At 40.9% G+C, this 19,001-nt stretch overlaps 1 protein-coding gene across 6 annotated transcripts in view; it reads left to right on the top strand.

Annotated features, from left to right (window-relative positions):
- The window catches only part of POC1B (POC1 centriolar protein B), a 108,633-nt gene that overhangs the window by 69,142 nt on the left and 20,490 nt on the right, over positions 1–19,001 (top strand). Inside the window, exon 11 of one of the 6 annotated variants that reach the window (XM_020993454.2) lies at positions 9,861–9,970. The exons of 4 other annotated variants lie outside the window; for them this stretch is intronic. In XM_020993454.2, the coding sequence (XP_020849113.1) occupies positions 9,861–9,944 (84 nt within the window). In that variant the 3' untranslated portion in view covers positions 9,945–9,970. Of the gene's footprint in view, positions 1–1,425; positions 2,329–9,860; positions 9,971–19,001 lie in introns of those variants that run through there. One more of the 6 variants, XM_078146549.1, reaches the window with a different exon arrangement.

Raw genomic sequence — 19,001 nt, 5'->3', positions numbered from 1 at the left:
CCTCCCTAAGATGGCATGTAATCTGATATGGGCTCTACATATATATTCATATTAAACATTTTCCCATTAGTCATGATTTAAAGAAGAATTAGAGCCAATGAGAGGAACCACAAGAAAGAAGAAACAAAACAACAAAAAAAAAAAGAGAGCAAATAGTCTGCTTGGATCTGCATGCAGACTCTATGGCTCTTTCTCTCGATGTGGACAACATTTTTCATCATGAATCTTTTGGAGCTGTCTTAGATCCTTGCATTGCTGAGAAGAGCTAAGTCTATCAAAGGCAGTCATCGCACAATGTGGCTGTTACTGTGTACAGTGTTCTCCTGGTTCTGCTCACTTCACTCAGCGTCAGTCCATACACGTCTTTCCAGGTTTTTCTGAAGTCCACCTGCTCATCATTTCTTGTAGCACAATAGTATTCCATTGCATTCATTTACCACAGCTTGTTCAGCCATTCCCCAATTGATGGGAATCCCTTCAATGGCCGATTCTTTGCCACCACAAAAAGAGCTGCTATACATATTTTTGTACATGTGAGTCCTTATCCCATTTTTATGATCTCTTTGGGATTCAGACCTAGAAGTGCTATTGCTGGGTCAAAGGGTGTGCACAGTTTTATAGCCCTTTGGGCATAGGTCCAAATTGCTCTCCAGAATCCAGTTAGATCAGTTCACAACTCTACCAAGAATGCATTAGTGTTCCAATTTTCCCACATCTTCTCCAAAATTTATCATTTTCCTATTTTGTCATGTTAGCCAATCTGATAGGTGTGATGTGGTACCTCAGAGTTGTTTTGATTTGCATTTCTCTAATCAAGAGTGATTTAGGGCATTTTTTTCATATGGCCATAGATAGCTTTAATTTCTCCATCTGAAAACTGCCTGTTCATATCCTTTGACCTTTTTATCAATTGGAGAATGACTTGTAATTATAAATTTGATTCAGTTCTCTGTATATTTTAGAAATGAGACCTTTATCAGAGACATTGGCTATAAAAATTGTTTCCGAGCTTTCTGCTTCACTTCTAATCTTGATTGCATTGGCTTTGTTTGTGCAAAAACTTTTCAATTTAATGTAATCAAAATCATCCATTTTGCATTTTATAATGTTCTCTATCTCTTGTTTGTTCATAAATTCTTCTGTTCTCCATAAATCTAACAGTTAAAACTATGCCTTGCTCTCCTAGTTTGCTTATAGTATCAGCCTTTGCATCTAAATCACGTAACTGTTTTCACTTTATCTTGGTATATTGTGTAAGATGTTGGTCTGTGCCTAGTTTCTGCCATACTATTTTCAGTTTTCCCAGCAGTCTTTGTTAAATAGTGAGTTCTTATCCCAGAAGCTGGAGTCTGTGGGTTATAGTAGGTTCTTAATAAGTATTTGTTGATTGATTGATTGATTGATTGATTATTGCTTGGAAACCAGGAGAAGCATCACACCCAGGAGTCAGTCAGAATATAGGAAGAGAGCACTTAGCTGCTCTCGATGAACTCACGTCACCTGGACCAGATGCGCTTCATGGCTGGGGAGCAGAAGAACTGGTGGATATGATTGCTGAGCCGCTGTCAGGCATGTTTGGAAGAACACAGAAGGGGGAGAGGTTCCAAATGTCTGGAGAAGGACACATACAAGTCCTGATTTTTTTTTTTAAACGAGGTTTATGAAATTACAATCAAATGAGTAATTAGTCTCTTTTTTGTGTCTAGGACCAGACCCTTAACCTTACTTAGGGAAATTGATCATCAAGATTGTGGACACAAGAAGGGGTCTAATTACTCATTTGATTATAATTTTGTAAACCTCACATTTTATGAAGTTACTCTCAAGAGTGAGAAAATGGGATAAACCAGCTATCCTACTTTGAAAATGCATTCTTTCCCAAATTCCTAAATCTCTATGTTGATGCTATACCCAGGGAATGAAGTACTGATGACCAGCGCTCCTTTAAAGTTCAGCATCATGTATTTAAGATGTCCTAGTTGTCGTTTATTTGCTCCCACAGGTGCAAAGTCATATAATCAAAGCCAGGCCATGGCATTCGACCTAACCGCGAATGTAGTTAGTATAACATGTGGCATCTTTCATTAAAACAAAACCACTGTGGTAAATTTTGGTTTGATTAATGCCACTGTTCTAGCTTAAATACAAAATTATTTTCTTTTTTATCTTGAACATTAACATGATTTAAAAATCCTCGGGAGTCATAAATGATGCAACTTATTGATTTTCCTTCATAGGCAAACATATTGCCAAATCCTCATTTTTTAACAGGTTTCCCCATATTTGTCTTATTACTAAGCAAAATTAAACTCATGATTTTGATAGCAATGGGGGAGAATTGAACACGTTGAAACTTTGGGTATTCTTTTCAGAGAACTGTATTCTGTGCTATACAACACTACCCCTATGCATATATCTCGTAAATAAGTAAAAATGATTATTTCAGGACAAATGATTGTTTTAAACAGGCTAGATGCTTTCAGTTTTAACTTTATAATCTTGGGTCTCATATCAGTTTCGTCAGTCGTTGATCAGATATTTGAATGCCTACTAGCATGCCATCAGCATCTTCAAGGAGTTTTGTTTGAAATAAATGTGTGAAAAGTTTAATAATGGTTCTTAATTACAGTAAAAGAGATGGCAAAGCAGTGACCTTTTAGCCAATAACTGCCAAATGAATGGTACAATCCATAAGTGCTTTGGATTGAGAGAAAGGGGAAAAAAAAATCTCTGTATCCCAGAGTGGATTAAAAGGCTTCTTGGAGTGAAGAATTGGAGCTGGTGTAGAATGAATGGGCAGTGGGTGAAAGGACTAAAGGAAGGAGGACATGCGGAAGGGTGCAGGTGGAGAAGTCTTAGCCCATAATATTACGACGTTGATAAATGCTGGAGACAAGCTACCGTGGAAAGAAAAATATCAACAGGTTAGATTGCTCCAGTGCCTGAGCTCTTTCCTAAGCTGAATTAGTGCCTAATCTATCCCAACCTACAAGGAAGCCAGGGAACGTGTGCTTGAAAGCAGTTCTTTGGGATCCCTTTCTATCATTCTGTCTGATGAGCACAGGGTGGAGCACTGCTTGGTTCATTCTTGTGTCGCTGGATTCATTTTTTTCTGGCCAACATACTACCTAAATCATGGCTGCAAGCAGCATTTGGCTCAGTGGGAAGTCCCAAAGAAGGCAAATAGAGGATTTGTTCTCTTCTTTGAGAATGCAAAAGACATTGCAGGTGTCCTCCAAAATTCAAAAAACTCGTTGCTTTTCCCCCGTACTTGGAAAAGCCACTTAAAACCATTCTCTTCACGGTTGGCTACGGGTTAGATTTTCATCTATCAGCAGCATGCCGATGGTTTCATTTTTAAAAAGGTTTGCCTTTACCCCATTGTTGGGAAGGGAAGGTTCCTTGCTTCTGGGGAGGTTTTCCAAGGCTGTACACCATCCGAAAAATATTAATATATTGACAAAATAGATGTGTAGACAAAGCAAACTTACAAATACAGAGGGAATATTTCAGTGGCTGTTGTGGCAACAGGATATCCTGGTTACTAGACAACATTGCATAACTAGTCCTGAGCTATTCCAGTTCCCAATGCTTATGTAAGCAGAGATTTGGAAAGGCTTACTTGAAAGAACATAGTGTATACAAACTGAAATGTCCCAAAATTAAAATTTATAACCTGGAAAATAAAAGTAAAATGGTCTTTGTTGTCCCCAGATGCCCCCAGCTTCCTTTTCTCACGCATTAAAGTCAATGAGAACCATTGTTCACATCCCCAGCAATTTTCGTGGGGTTGTGATGTTTCCCCTGTGTTTTAGATACAAAAAAGATTCAGAATTTGGGTTCTGTCAGGTCACATTTATGTTTAAATCACCACGAGTGGAACGAGATAGGTCTGTGTTGCCGCTTGGCTTGTCATTTATGTGATTAATGAAGGCAGTAGGGAGAGTACCAAGCTCGGAGTCCCAGGATCCGAGTTCGAATCCCTTCTCTGCCTTTCTCTACTTGTGTGACCATCTCTGGGCCTCAGTTTTCCTTAGGGTTGAACCCCAGAACTTCAGTGGTCCCTTCCAGCCCTAGGCCTGTGATCTAGGAAGGATGAAAGCAGAACTATACCTTGGCGTTCACTTACCTTTCAAAGCTCTCTTCACAATATTTTATTTTTATTATTACTTTGCTATTCTGTTTCTTTATTTTTATTTTTTATTTATTTTTAATTAAATTTAAATTAAGTTAACATTTAATTTTTTAAAATTAAAAATTTTATTTTTAAAAAATTCAAACATTTTAATTTTTAATTTTTTAATTTTAATTTTAATTTTTTTAATTTTTAGGCAGTTGGGGTTAAGTGACTTGCCCAGGGTCACACAGCTAGTAAGTGTCAAGTGTTTGGTCTGAGGCCGGACTTGAACTCAGGTCCTCCTGACTTCAAGGCCATTGCTCCATCCACTCTGCCACCTAGCTGCCCCTTAATTTTTTATTTTCATTACTTATTTTTTATTTACATTATTTTGTTGGTACTCTGCAGTTGGGTAGAATATACAGTTTTGTCTTAACCAACCTCACCATGAAGTATTTGAGAGCCTCCCGGGGCCACCAGTCCTTCACATTGCCCTGTGTACTGTGGTGACGTCCACAAGAGGAGTTTGGTAGCCGAAGATGCCAAGAGGTGTGTCATAGGGGTTTTTTAAAGAGTTGATGAAGAAGCAGCAGTTCATACAGGCTTACAGTGAACAAAATGGAAAAAAAAAAAGGCCAGATTAAGTGCATGGCCTGTGGTCATATAATTTGTTACTGACAAAACTAGGGTTGGAATCGTTGACTGCTTCCTGCCCCATATGCTTCCACTACCCCATGACTCCTATCATTAGAATACAAATTGCTAGTCTTGGTGTCAAATGTTAATTAATTTAAATCAATAAAAACAAAATGGACTATCAGAATGAAATTAGGATTATTCATATTGGTTTCAAAATAGTGATTTTTATTTCTAATTTCTGAAGTGGTTTAAATTTTTAAAATTACAGGCTTTTAAAAAATGACTTACAATTCAAGTTTTATCGTTGTTTTTTGTTTTTACATGATGGTGGGATGTAAGTAAACCCACCCTTGCCCCAAAGTGAGTTCTGCCTTGCGACAAGGGAAAAGAGTTAAGCAGGGCCTACTGCCAAGGTGATCGTGAGCATGCGACATTCATTCTGCGTCTGTAATTCCCTACCTCTCTACCAAAAGGAGGAAGGTGTGTTTCATCCTGTTTTCTGGGACAAAGATTTGTCATTACAGTTTCTAGGGGTTTGGTTTTCTTTTCAAATTCTTTTTGCGTTATTGTGGTCATTGTGTACATTTTCCTGCTTCTACTTACTTCATTCAGTATCAGTTCATATAAGCCTTCCCATGGCTTTCTAAACTCTTATATTCCTTGTTTCTTATAGTACATTTCATTATATTCACATCCCACGATTTGTTTAATCATTCCCTAGTTGGTGGGGAATTTTAGTAGTACACAGAGTGCTGAACTTACAGTCAGGAGGTCCTGAGTTTCAGTCCTGCCTCAGAGACTTACTAGCTGTTTGACCTGGGGCATGTCACTTAACTGCTGTTAGCCTCAGTTTCCTCATCTGTAAAATGAGCTGTATTTGTAGTTCGGTTGTGTCCAACTCTTCATGATCCCATTTGGGATTTTCTTGGCAAAGATGCTGAAATGGTTTGCCATTTCCTTCTCTAGCTTATTTTACAGATGAGGAAACTGAGGCCAACAGACATAAAGAGTGTGTGTGTGTGTGTATGTATGTGTGTGTCGGGGGTGGGGGGAGCGGTGTGTGCACATGCATTATAAAAATCTTTTTTACAAGAATTTGCAGGGAGAGAGAGGGATAGATTTAAAAATAAAGATTATGTAAAAATAAAAGATATCATTTTTTTTTAGGCAGTTAGGGTTAAGTAACTTGCCCAGGGTCACACAGCTAGTAAGTGTCAAGTGTTTGGTCTGAGACTGGATTTGAACTCAGGTCTCCCTGACTTCAAGGCCAGTGCTCTATCCACTGTGCCACCTAGCTGCCCCAAAGATATCAATAATTTTTGAAATGCATTTTGTTCCCGAGACTCTAGAAATATCCTCCTCATCCATCCCCGGGTTGAATTTTCCCATGAAGAGCAACCTGGGCTATTTTGTAGATTTTGAAAAACCAACCAACCAAAACCAAATGAAAACTGAACTCCTGAAGCACCTAATGATGCGTGTTATAAAACCAGTTACCACTCGGCTAGTCTCTGGGTGTAGGACAGACACTTCAGTCCTTTGGAGGAAATGCTGTGCGTGAGAGTTAGGAGAGCGGGGGTGGCTATTGTTTTGGTTTTACAATAAAAATCTAGAAAGGAAGACTTACACTTGGGAGGAAAGCCAACTCTGAGCCCAAAGACACCTTGGAATGACCAAGTCTCGGAGGTGAAAAGGCTCGCAAAGCCGCGGTAACCCAACCCGCACTTGAGCAGATGTTGCCTCCAAACCAGGGGTTCAGAGTCTTTGTTGTATGCAGACCCCTTTGACTGCTGGTGAAACTGCCTTCTCAGAAGAACATTTTGAAGTGCATGAAATGCACAGGATTACAAAGGAAACTAATTTATATTGAAATACAGTTATCCAAATGCTCAGAAAACAGCTTCATGAGTTCCCCACCCCTCTGCCTGAAGACCTCTAGTGATAGGAGAGAGTTCGCTGTCTGCCCCAAGCTGCCCATTCTACTCTGAAATAGCTTTGATTATTAGGAAGTTTTTCCTTAATATCTTTCGTATTTACTTTCATCTACATATAATTCAGTGTGATGAAAATTCTACCAAAAAAGATGGTGTTATGATGAAGCAATTGTGTAATATTTATTATAAATAAATATATTTTTAAAGTATTTATTAAGCGCTTAGTAAGCATTGGGCTAGGCTTTAGGGATAGATGTGCAAATTAAAGTTATAACAATTTCCAGTTATAAAAATTAAGATTATAACAATGGTCCAAGCACCTTACGTTTTATGTATCCTGAAATGTTTCATTCACATTCATACGTTTGAGGGGGCAAAAAAGACAACTTCTACCAGAAAATATTTGTTAATTCATTAACTGACATTTTATAGAACAATTTTACTCACTCATATTTTAGATACTGAAATACCTTAGTTCCTTGAAGTTGTCCACAGAGATGACTTAGGATCTACACTTTTCTCAGATGTATGTTTTCCAAAGAAATCACTGTTTACAGAGGAAATGTTTAAAAACCTGTTCTTTGTGGGCCAAATTAAGTAATTCCCTTTTAGTGTTTCCTTTAGAAAATTAGCACATTTCTGGGAATTGAGGGCGTAGACGTTCCAGGTATCACTGCTGCCTCCCCACTTCCTGAGATACTGTACTCACAAACTATGACCTCGTGCCTGTAGGAGTAATATTGTCCCAGGGCTAGGAAGCCAAGCCAAATCCCCAGTTCTCACAGCTGATACTGAGGCATGCAGAAAATGCCCAACAGCTATCAGCCCACACATCCAGTAACAACTGGTTCCTTCCTCTTCCTGTGGAAGAGCAACATTCTCTGAGATGAGAAGAAATGTACCCTGTGGAATGCAGGAGCAGCCGTGAGCTTTCACACAGGAAATTACTCCTGTAGCTCTCACAGAAAACGGCTTCTGTCACTTGGAACTGTCTGCCCATCACGAGCTTCCTGCTGACCCAGAAGATGGTTTACTACTGACCTAAATGCCATTCATGGCTCTCTCTCGGGGTTTCGTGGCAAATCTTGCACTTAGCCGTCAGTGCTCCTGTAAATATATAACTACCTGGTTTTGAATTTTTCAGTGTTGCTTGTGAATGAAGCCAGTTGGCTTTTCTATCTCGCTCTCTGACAGTTAATATTTATACTCGGTAGCAGTGGTGAGCAAGTCTGCATTTGTAAATACTCTGATTTTTAAGGCAGTCATTTGTGTTTCAGGCATTTAGCTCATATGAAATGCGTAGGGCACATTTTAGAGGTGATTAAAAAAAAAGTGATGTGGTCTTAGTGAAACTGTCTCTTCAGGCTGAAATCTCGTCCTTCCTCAGCGCCTTGTGTCCTTGAATTTATGGTGCTATTGCTTTCGAGGGCGGCCGGTTGTTCTTCCATATGCTGCAACCATATTGGCTGTTGCATAAATGAAAGTTTTCTCCCTCTAAAAAAAAAAAAACCCAAATCCTCTAAAATCTCCAAACTTGAATTCCTATTGAAGGAACAGTTGTCTGATTTGAACTTTTATTCTTCCTATCCCTAGTCTGAGTTTTTGCTTTAGATAGGGGGTAGTGTGCATACATGCAAGTGGTGTGTTTAATTGGGTTCCCAGTTGTTGTCAAATTCCAACAAGTTTGTTGGGTCCCCCCCACAACAAAAACTTTTCAATTTTCATGTTTCAATTAATTATCAAGTCCACTGGCTTTTTTCTCATGCCTTGTCCTCCCTGACCTTTCTTCAGCATTGGCACTGTTGATCCCTACCCTACCGTCCTTTCTTGATAACTCTTGCCTTCCTTGGTTTCTGCAACATCTTCCTTTCCTGTGTGCCTTTGTCATCTTCCCAGAGATTCTCAATTCCTTTTGCTGGTTCGTTTTCCTCCTCCCATGCCCAGACTGTCGAGGTTCTGCCCTCAGTCCTCACTCTTTTCTCCACTCTTGGCAAGTGTATCTATTTCCATGGCTTCTGTGGTCACCTCCAACTCCCACTTCCTTCCTTTGGGCTTTAGTTCCACATTTCCAACTGCCTCCTGGACATCTTCACCTGAATAGCCTATCATTACCGCAAATTTCACATGTCTCAAATGAAATTTGTCAGCTTCCCCTACAAAACCTGTTCTTCCTAAGAACCTCCCCCATTTCTTCTTTATGGCACCACCATCCTCCCAGTCACTCAGACTAGAAACCTCAGAGTCACCTTTGGGGCTCTCTGCTTTTTTACTCCCCACATTCAATCAGTTGCCAAGACCTTTCTTTTCTTCCTTGATAATATCTCACACATACTTCCTCTCTGCTTACACAGCCACTACCCTAGTTCAGGCCTCCATTATCTCCTGCCTACGCTGTTATAATAAGCCTCCTTTCCTATAATGCCTTCCTTCTTCAATCAACCCTTTACCTCAGATAATGAAATAATCTTCCTTATATTACCTCCCTATTCAATAAACCATAGTGGCTTCCTCTTACATCTAGCATCATATGTAAGCTTCTCTGACTGACAACCTGCTAGACCCTTTTTACCTTCCTAGGCTCCTTTAAAAGTTTAAAAAAGATTTTTTTTTAAATGGGGTACAGAAGTCTATCCTCCTCTACAGGAAAATAGAAGGGGAAGGGGATAAGAGAAGGGAGAGGGGAGAGATAGAAGAGAAGGCAGACCAGGGGAAGGGGTATTCAGAATGCATGCCATCTTGGGGTGGGGGGAGGAGTGAGAAATTTTGAACTCAAAAACTTGTGGAAGTGAATATTGAAAACTAAAAATAAATAAATTTATATAAAAAAATAAAAAAAATAAAGCAAAAAAAAGGTTTTTTTTAGTGAATAAAAATCTATTTTTTCCTCCCTCTACCTCAGACTTCTCCTCCTCCCTCAATAACCATTGGGGAAAAAAGAAAAACAAAACTCTTTTAACAGGGTTGTAACAGATATGCCTAGTCAAGCAAAACAAATTTCCAATTTGACCACATCCAAAATATCTATGGCTCATTGTACACCCTGAGTCCATCTTCTTGCACTTTACTTCCTCCTATGGACTCTTTGTTCCAGCTATACTGGCCTCCCTTCTGCTTCTTATTCATGGTGCGCCATCTTATGTCTCTTCACCTTTGCTTTGGCTGTCCCCCAGGCCAGGAATGCACGCCCTCCTCACCTCTGCCTCCTGGAATCCCCTGTTTTCTTCAAGACTGAGCCCAAGTGTCACCTTATATAAGAAGCCTTTCTTGGTGCCCCCATCAGGTACTTGTCTCTCCCTCCCTAAAACTACCTTGCATGCATTTTGCATACATTCTAGATGCACTCATATATATCCATGTTATTTCCTGATAAGTTCCTTGAAGTCAGGGACAGTTTGTTTTACTTTTGTCTTTGTAACCCAGAGATTAGCATAGTTCCCAGTACATAGTGAGTGCTTAATAAATGTTTGCTGATCCATGCCTGAGGCTGAGCATGCCATTCTCCTGCTCAAAAACATGGGGTGGTTCTTCATTGTCTGGAGGATAAAGTCCAGATGTGACTGACCTTCCCAATCTTATTTCTCTGTATTCCTTATTATTCTTTACTTTCTAACCAAATTGAAAAATTCCCAGATCTTGGCCTTTCCACCCACATGAATTCATATGGACTCTACTTCCTCCCCAGGTCTACCTGTGAAAGCCATTTTCTTCTTTCAAGACCAGTCATGGTTTCCCCTCCCTCATGAAGTTTTCCCTGATCCTCACAGCTCAAAGTGATTTCTCCCCCTTCAGATTTCCTAACAGCACTTTGTCTGGACCTTTCCTTTGCATGTATCACATTCTTATTTGAATCACTCTTGTTTGGCCAGGTGCCTTAACCTTCCTATGTCCTTTAAGGGCACAGAGTAGTTAATCCATGTGGATTTAAGCTGAATTGAACTGCCAATGTGGTTGCAATAACCTAGTCAACTTTACCGAGCTTTGGCTATTGGTTTGGGGGTTTGTTGAGAGCCTTTTCTCCTGTCAATGAGGTAGAATAATCCAAAAGGTTTGACCCAGATCTCTGATATTAAAAGAGTAAAAATGTGTACCAAGAACTTATGGAACAGGAACTCGGAAGTGAGTCCTGTAGCCAGTGTGTAAATAACTGTCTGCAGAGCCATCTTCTGGGTTTCACAGCTGTTCCCAAGTGGTAAGTCCTCATTCCGTGACTGGTGGCCACTTGTCAGCACAACCCTTCTGCCTAATGCAGCAAAGGCATGTCAAAGCTAATTGAGTCTAAGATTGCTTCCTCTCCAGAAGGTTTGTCATATGGAGGGCTCTTCATGTTTCTGTCAAGCTCAATTGTGTGGATTTCGCTTCCTGGCATGAATCATTATTTGATCTATCATTTAAAACCCTTCATTTAAATCTGTTCCAGAATATATAGTAACTATATCAACAAGTATTTGTGATTGGTTAACAGCAGTATTCTCCTCAGTTTATTTGGGGGGTAGGGGGATACTAAAGGGAGGCTTGTTTTTTCTTCCAGAACATAGAATCCAGTGCACCTTAAAATAGGAAAGGGTCAAAGGGCTTTACAAGATGTCATCGGGGTGACCTGCCTTTGTTGTTGTTCAGTCTTTTCCAGCTCTGTGACCCCGTGTGGGGTTTTCTTGGCAAAGATACTGGAGTGGTTTGCCATTTCCTTCTCCAACTCATTTTACAGATGGGGAAATTGAGGCAAATAGGGTCAAGTGACTTGCCCAGGGTCACACAGGTAGGAAGTATCTGGGGACAGATTTGAATTTAGTAAGAGTCTTCCTGACTCCAGGCCCAGCACTCTATCCACTATGCTACCTCCTTTGGAGAGATACAAATTCAATAGAAGATATTCCATCAACTTGGTTGCGATGTTAGTCCTATTTTAACAATGACTTTCCTAGTGATATTGAAGATCCATTTCCAGAGGAAATGTTCTACAGTGGAATGAAGTTAAAAGTGTGTGGGGGAGAGTGGTCATGGCTAGCGTCGTGAGACTTCCTTATTGCAAGTGATTTTGTAGCCATTTTACAACGTTGAGCCCTGTTTTCCCAAGCCTAAGACATTTGCTCTGGTGATGCCCCTCTAATTATCATTCCCTGTGATGTAGGATTGGCCACCATCCATGGGAATCTACACCCAAACTCTCCAACGTCAGTTCATTTCCTTCTTTGGGGCCTGGAGATGACATGCAAATACTAGTTCTTACAGTATGAATAGAGCTAAGTCGTAATAGTAGACGCTACTGCCCAGTGATATCACCCCAAAATGGAAAGGTTGCAAGTTGTGGGCTCCAGGTCCAGTAGAGTTCTTCAGTGCCCAGCTTTCTATGTGTTCTGCGGTTTGAAGAGCCTCCTTCAGATGAACGTATCCCTTCACGTGGACTCGGGCAAAGCAAATGTTACAGATTCAAAGGTTTGCATGTTCAGAGGGAACTTAGCCTCAGTGGGAGGTTTGGAACTCTGACAAGCCGTCTCGATATGGGAACCAGCGTGGTCATAATGAAAAACAAAGGTGTACGTCAGAGAAGTGACAGAACGTGTGTAGAGCCTAGCAAAGGAATATGATTTTTCCCTTGATGGCCACTTTAAAGCATGCTGCAGTCTCTTTGTTCTGTTTTAGTTCACAATGAAAATGTGTCATTTCATTGAGAAAAAAAAAATCAGATGCCTAATTTCAGATTTTTAGATCCTTGTACATTGTTATGAGAGTATCAAAAAGGATTTTTTTTCTGAGAAAAAATAGCTTTATTCTAACAACAAAAAACCCCACAAGCATTTTTTAAATACCTGCTGGATGCCAGGCACTGTGCTAGAGATAGTGACAAAGATGAAACATTCCCTGGCTTCACAAAGCTTATATCTGACTGGGGGCTAGGGTGCTGGAGGAGTCTAATGCCCAATGAAATGACGTGAGAAATTCCAAGCAAATAAATGTGCCTGGAAAGGAATACATACCCATTTTTGCTTCAGTAACAACAACAATAATAACTAACAGCAATATAGCACTCGAAGATTTACAAAGCACTTTACTAGGGCAGCTAGGAGGCGCCATAATGCCTAGGGCGCCAGGCCTAGACTTTGGAAGACTCATCTTCCTGAGTTCAGATCTGGCCTCAGACACTAGCTGTGTGGCCCTGGGCAAGTCTCTTAACTCTGTTTGCCTCAGTTTCCTCATTTGGAAAATGAGCTGGAGAAGGAAATGACAAACCTCTCCAGTATCTTTGCCAAGAAAACTCCAAATGGGGTCATAAAGAGTTGGACATGACTGGAAACATCTGAACATCACCATCAACTTACTGGCTCGGTGATATAGTGCCAGGCCTGGAATCAGGAAGACCTGAGTTCAAATCCAGCCTCAGACACTAGTTGTGTGATCCCTAAGCAAGTCACTTAACCCTTCTGCCTCAATTTCCTCATCTGTAAAATAGGACTAATACTAGCACCTCTCCCTCCCCCACCTCCCCTCCATACCCCAGGGTTGTTTTGAGGACCAAAGGAGATAATATTCATGAAGTATTTTACACACCTTCAGGTGCTGTTGCCTGTTATTATACGACATGCATTGTGCTACTTTAACATATGCTACAATAGGAAACAAAAAGAGAAAAGCAAGTCAAGCATCATTTTCTGTGGATTCATTTTGAAACTAAGGAAGAGCTGTTTTGGTAAAAAAAAAAAAAGTTTTATCATTGGCATTTTAGACAGGTTTGAAATTGTGCTTACTTCTGCTCTTAAGTGTCACGGATACTTTTGTGTACATGGTGGCTGGATTAAGTGATAGCCCTAAGATTTAAACATCTGGCCAGAAGGGGGTTTTGAAGTGTTTCCTTCTTCTTGGCCCCATCCCTGCTCCCAGGGCCTGGCCACTAAAATTTTTTTTTTAAGCTTTAGCATGTGGCAGTGGCATTTTGGAGGTCATTGCAGACAGCCGTGTTGGCAACTTTGAAATCATCTCTTCGTACATGAGGTGTTTGGGGCCCAAGTCTCTCTACTACCCTTTTTACCACGTTGCTGGTTTCTTCCTATTTAGAATTGATATAAATGTGCCAGTTCCTGCCTCTGGGTCTTAATATACATAATTCTTTATCTTCATAGTATTTATACCCTAAAACTACAAGATAAAATTCGGCTTTTTTTTTTAATGGAAATCTAGCAAAAGGTTTCTGAATGGAAGATTTCAGTTGTACGTCTGAAGTCAGTCAATCAGTAAACATTTACTAAGCACCTACTATGTACCCCTCTCGTCCCTTGCATTGGATATGACTCAGCAGCTTCTCTTGTTTTCATTTCCTCATGTGTACAACCCAAAAACCTGGAGGGATATGATGTTAGAGTAGAAAGAACAGCCTAGATGGGGAAATGGCCATCTTGGCCTCAACTCCACATCTGTGGGTTCAGGTGGCAGGGGAGGGAAATAGCCTAGAATGGTGGCTGAGGATGAATCGAGCTCCTTCCTTCAAGAGGCAGACAATGACGGAGGAGGCAACATGGTATTAGCAGGGTGAGGGAGAGAGATCCAGGCTGTCCCATGGCTAAGTCAAACTGCAGGCTTGGGATAAAGCACTGGGTTAGACCTCAGAGAGCGCTGCAGGCCACTCCCACCACCGCTCCCCACTTAGCCGGGTGACCCTGGGCGTGCTACCTCACATTCTGGGGCCCGTTTTCTCATCTGCAAAACGTGGTGATTGCAGCAGATGGTCCCCCACTAGCTCTCATGTGTCAGCCTAAGCCTCACAGTGAGGGCAGCTAAGAATTGGCATTTACTTCTTTTGACAAGAGGTGGTGCAGTACAGTTAATAGAATGAATGTATGAGAAAGCATCTATTAATTGTATGCCATGTGCCAAGAGTTGGGCTGAGTGCTAGGATAGAGATATAAAGGGAAGACCGCTCATATGTGACACATATGGGAGAGCGATGGTCAGGAGGAGGGTGTTCTGGTCTAGAAAGTTACTGAGATGGTGAGTAAAGCCCGAGGGGGAGGCGGGAAGAGAAGGGGAAGAAAATTAATTGGTATACCCTTTCTGGGATCCGTGACAGTTGATATGAATGGGAGGGAATCCTGAGGTGGTATGGCATGGGGCCTGGTGGAGCAGTGGTTAGGGAGTGAAGCAATGCATGGCTGGAGCCAGGCCAGGCTACCTGTAGTGGGCAACTGAAGCAACCACCTCAGGACAGTAGAACCCTGGGGCAGGCGTTCTAGGAATGAAAGAACAATGGCTCTCGAGTCAGAGAAGCTGGATTCAAATTCTGCCTCTTAACACTTATTTCCAGGGTGATTTTGAGCAAGGCATTTAGCTCCCCTGGGCCTCAGTTTCCTCATCTGTCAAATAAGGTGGTGGATCAGATGGCCTTTGGGATCTCTTCTAACTCTAGATCTGTGATTGTATGGTCAGTTGTAAATATCGGTTTAAAGTCCTCCGGGGCATGGTTTCTATTCCATGCAGCATGATGGCCAGCAGAGAGAGAGAATGGAAAGGAAAGTAGACTTGGTGTCAGAAAACTGGGTTTGAATCCTAATTTCGTCAGGACCATTGGCAAGTCGCTACCTCTCAGCCTCAGTGTCCTTCTCTCTAAAGTGGACACAGTGATACCTAAAACACCTCTCTGGTAGGCCTGCTGTGAAAAAGCTCCTTATAAGCCTTAAAAAATTACATAAATAACACTAATTATTATTGTGAATAAGACAAAGAATGGTTATATCTAGTAGTTTAAAGCATCTGTGGAGCCAAAGTGTATCATGATCTTGAAAGAACACTGGAAGAAAGTTAACGTGCACTATTATTCCTCGGCTCCTTGGAGCAGAGAATTCATCAACATGAACATTCTATCAGCAAATTGGGAAGACCTGCCCACAAAGCTCTTCTCCTTTGGCCATCAGAAACACAGACTTCTGAGCCCCCACTTATTGTAAACTCGTAGAACAATAGCTATTTTCTTCCTTTATTTTTATGGTGGAAGAAATAGCAGAAAGCCAAGCAATTAGGCGCCGACTTTTTAAAGGTGAGAAATTTCTCACCATACATTACTTGAATATAAGGGCTTAGGAAGGGTAATGCTCAAACACTTAGATAAATTACAAAAATATTTTCATAGACACATGAACTAAAAATAACAAAGTGAGCTACCCAGTTAAAGAGGTGAAGGAATTTGATAATGGCTGGCCTTTAATTTATCTGAAAATAGCAGTCAGCAGGAAGCTCTTAAACAGGATAACATGAAACTTCTCAAGAATTTCTACTATTCACAACTTAACTGAAGGAGCCCATTTCAATCTATGTATGCATTCATTAAAAAAAAAGTAATGTCACAGTCATAAAATTAACCTTCCCATTGGATTTCAGCCTTGATTCGAATACCATCAAGCTTTACTAAATAAACAGAACAGATTCCTTTCTGAGGTGGTGTAAGATAGTGGAAATTCAAGCCAACAAATATATATATATACGTATATATATATATATATATATATATATATATATATATACGTGTATATATATATATACGTATATATACGTATATATACATATATATACATATATACATATATACGTATATATACATATATATGTGTGTGTGTGTGTGTGTGTGTACACACATATAGCACCTACTGTATACCTGGCACTATGCTAGGTTCTAGGCATTCAAAAACAATATGAAACCAACTCTGCTCTCAGGTGTTTTTGCGACTGGAAGGACAGAGAGATTCCAACACAATGCCCAAATAAGTTGATCCAGACTATGTTCAAGAGGGAGAACATTCTGGTAACTTGAGGGATCAGGGCAGGCCTTGGATACCAAGCAGTGCTTTGAGGCCGAGGGAAGAGACAGATGGAGGTGGCATATTCCAACCTTGGGGGACCAATTGTGAATTGGAATTCATGAGACCCAGATCCTACTCCTGGCTTTATCACGCATGCCAGCTATGTGACCATGGGGATGTCAGGTGATGTGACCATGGGGATGTCAGGTGACCAGTCTCCATTTCCGCATCTATAAAATGGAAATAATCACATTTGTCTTAACCCCTTGAGAGAGCTGTTACGAAGATCAGATGGAGTATGTTATGTGAACATTCATGGTCAAATGTGTGATTGCGCCTTTTTTTAGTCAGTAAGCATTTTTTAAGCACTTTCTGTGTGCCAGGTACTGGGCTAAGTTTGTTACGATGAGAATACAGATCCAACCAAACTCCAGAATCATTGATACCATGGCTCCCGTTTCCATCTTTGCCCAAATAGATCATGTGGATTCATCCCATTGAGTTTTGGGACTGGTTAGCCATTTGTGGCCCCATGCAATCTGAATTGTCCATCGTTTACCCATCATCCTTGCTGTGTGAAAGTGGAGTCTAGGGAAGTGGGCTTCAGTGGGGGTGATGATGTAGCAGTAGGGAGGTCCCTGTTTACCTCTGTCAAGGCACCCAAGTTATTCTCGGTGTCCCTTCGATGATAAGCTCCCTCCAAAACACCTACTCTTGACCCATGGAGTTCATTTATCATTTGATCTCTCAGCAAGATTTTGTACATCATTCTTTCCCTCACATACTAGGTGACACTAGCTTCAGCTCTTTGCTGTGGTCCAGCATTCTGCTATCTATCTTATTTGGGATCACACTGTGTAAGTGCTACCCAAACATTTCTGCCTTTTGTCATACAGCTCTGTAGGGTTGTAATGATGGCAGTATCATGTAACCAGGCAGCATCATGCTTTCTGGTCCACTCTCCATCTGTAATCTTAACTTGCCAAAGCTGCTTCTTCAACCTCCAGGCCACCTCTACACACGATGCCTTGTGGGCAATATTCTTTATGCATTCATTTTTATCGGGACTCATCTCCAAACAAAAATCAGCTTAAATACCAGCAGCAGCAACATCAGCTAGATTTTTTTCCTTAGACTTCCCAGGTAGTACTGTTGGATGAAATACAAATTCATCTGCTGGAAGTGAACACATACATTACTCACCATCAACCATGACTCCATTTTTTTTCCAGTCAAGGTGACAGAAAAATGCCACTACAGTAGGTGGGAATAGTTTTGGAGTGGCTGGGGTTCCCTGTTTCTCTACAACCCAAGGACAAAATACACAGAACTCACAATAAAAAGGACTGACTCCTGTAAAGATCTACTCTCACTCAGGATATCTAGATGGCTGAAGTGTCAAATTAGCCCCCAGCAGACTTAGGAGGCATGGTGAAGGTGCTGCCATATGACAAACAGGACAGAGAAATGCCTGGCTGTTTCTAATGACAGGCCTGTACATCGTCTAGGTGGGCAAACCTGCTTCATTGACTCATTTCCATTCCACAACCATTAAGTTGTTAAGTGCCTTTTGTGGGCCAGTTACTGAGGATACTAAGACAAACATGAAAAATACCTACCACATATTACTGAAGGAAATCAGAAAACCAGGTCAATTAGTTCTAAGTTAATTTATCAGCAAGGGAACTAGGTGGCCCAGTGGATAGAGCGCCAGGCCTAGAGTCAAGAAGACCTGAGTTCAAATCCAGCCTCAGACACTTGTGAGCTGTGTGGCCGTGGGCAAGTCAGTTAACTCTGTTTGCCTCAGTTTCCTCATCTGTAAAATGAGCTGGAGAAGAAAATGGCAAATCACTCCAGTATCTTTGCCAAGAACACCCGAAATGGGGTTACAGAGAATTGGATGTTACTGAAATGAATGAATAACAACAATTCTTTACCAGGTATGAAGTAACAGACTCTGGTATTAATAATCACATTTTTTCCCTTGCCAAACTGTATGTATTACTTATTTCTATGTGTTCTCAGGTTGGTGGTTCACTCTTAGTATTCAAGAGAGTAGTTTTCTAGTATACAGGTTCACAGTAGTGGAAAAATAATGTCTATATATAGTACATAGGGGCAGCTAGATGGGACAGTGGATAGAGTACCAGGCCTGGAGTCAGGAAGACCTGAGTTCAGATCCAGCCTCAGATACTAACTAGCTGTGTGTAAGTCACTTAATCCCGTTTGCTTCATTTTCCTCCTTTGTAAAATGTACTGGAGCAGGAAATGGCAAACCGCTATACCAAGAAAACCCCAAATGGGGTCACAAAGAGTCAGTTACAGCTGAAACACCTAAACAACAATAAGGATGACTGACTGATTGATGGATGATGTGTGAGAGCAGAATACAACATGTAACAAATAAGGAGACATAAAAATCTGTTAAAAGGATGTCATGCGAGAAGTGAATGACTGAAACAGAAGACTGGCTCATCAAGAGCATGGCAAGAGCAGGGGATGGCCCGCGGACAGCCCAAGTACTCCAAT

This window comes from Phascolarctos cinereus, unplaced genomic scaffold (genome assembly GCF_003287225.1).
Source record: "Phascolarctos cinereus isolate Bilbo 61053 unplaced genomic scaffold, phaCin_HiC Scaffold_1;HRSCAF=81, whole genome shotgun sequence".
NCBI classification, from domain to species: Eukaryota; Metazoa; Chordata; class Mammalia; order Diprotodontia; family Phascolarctidae; genus Phascolarctos; species Phascolarctos cinereus.
The sequence above is the reverse complement of the archived record's forward strand: the minus strand, read 5'-3'. Positions and strand labels throughout refer to the sequence as shown.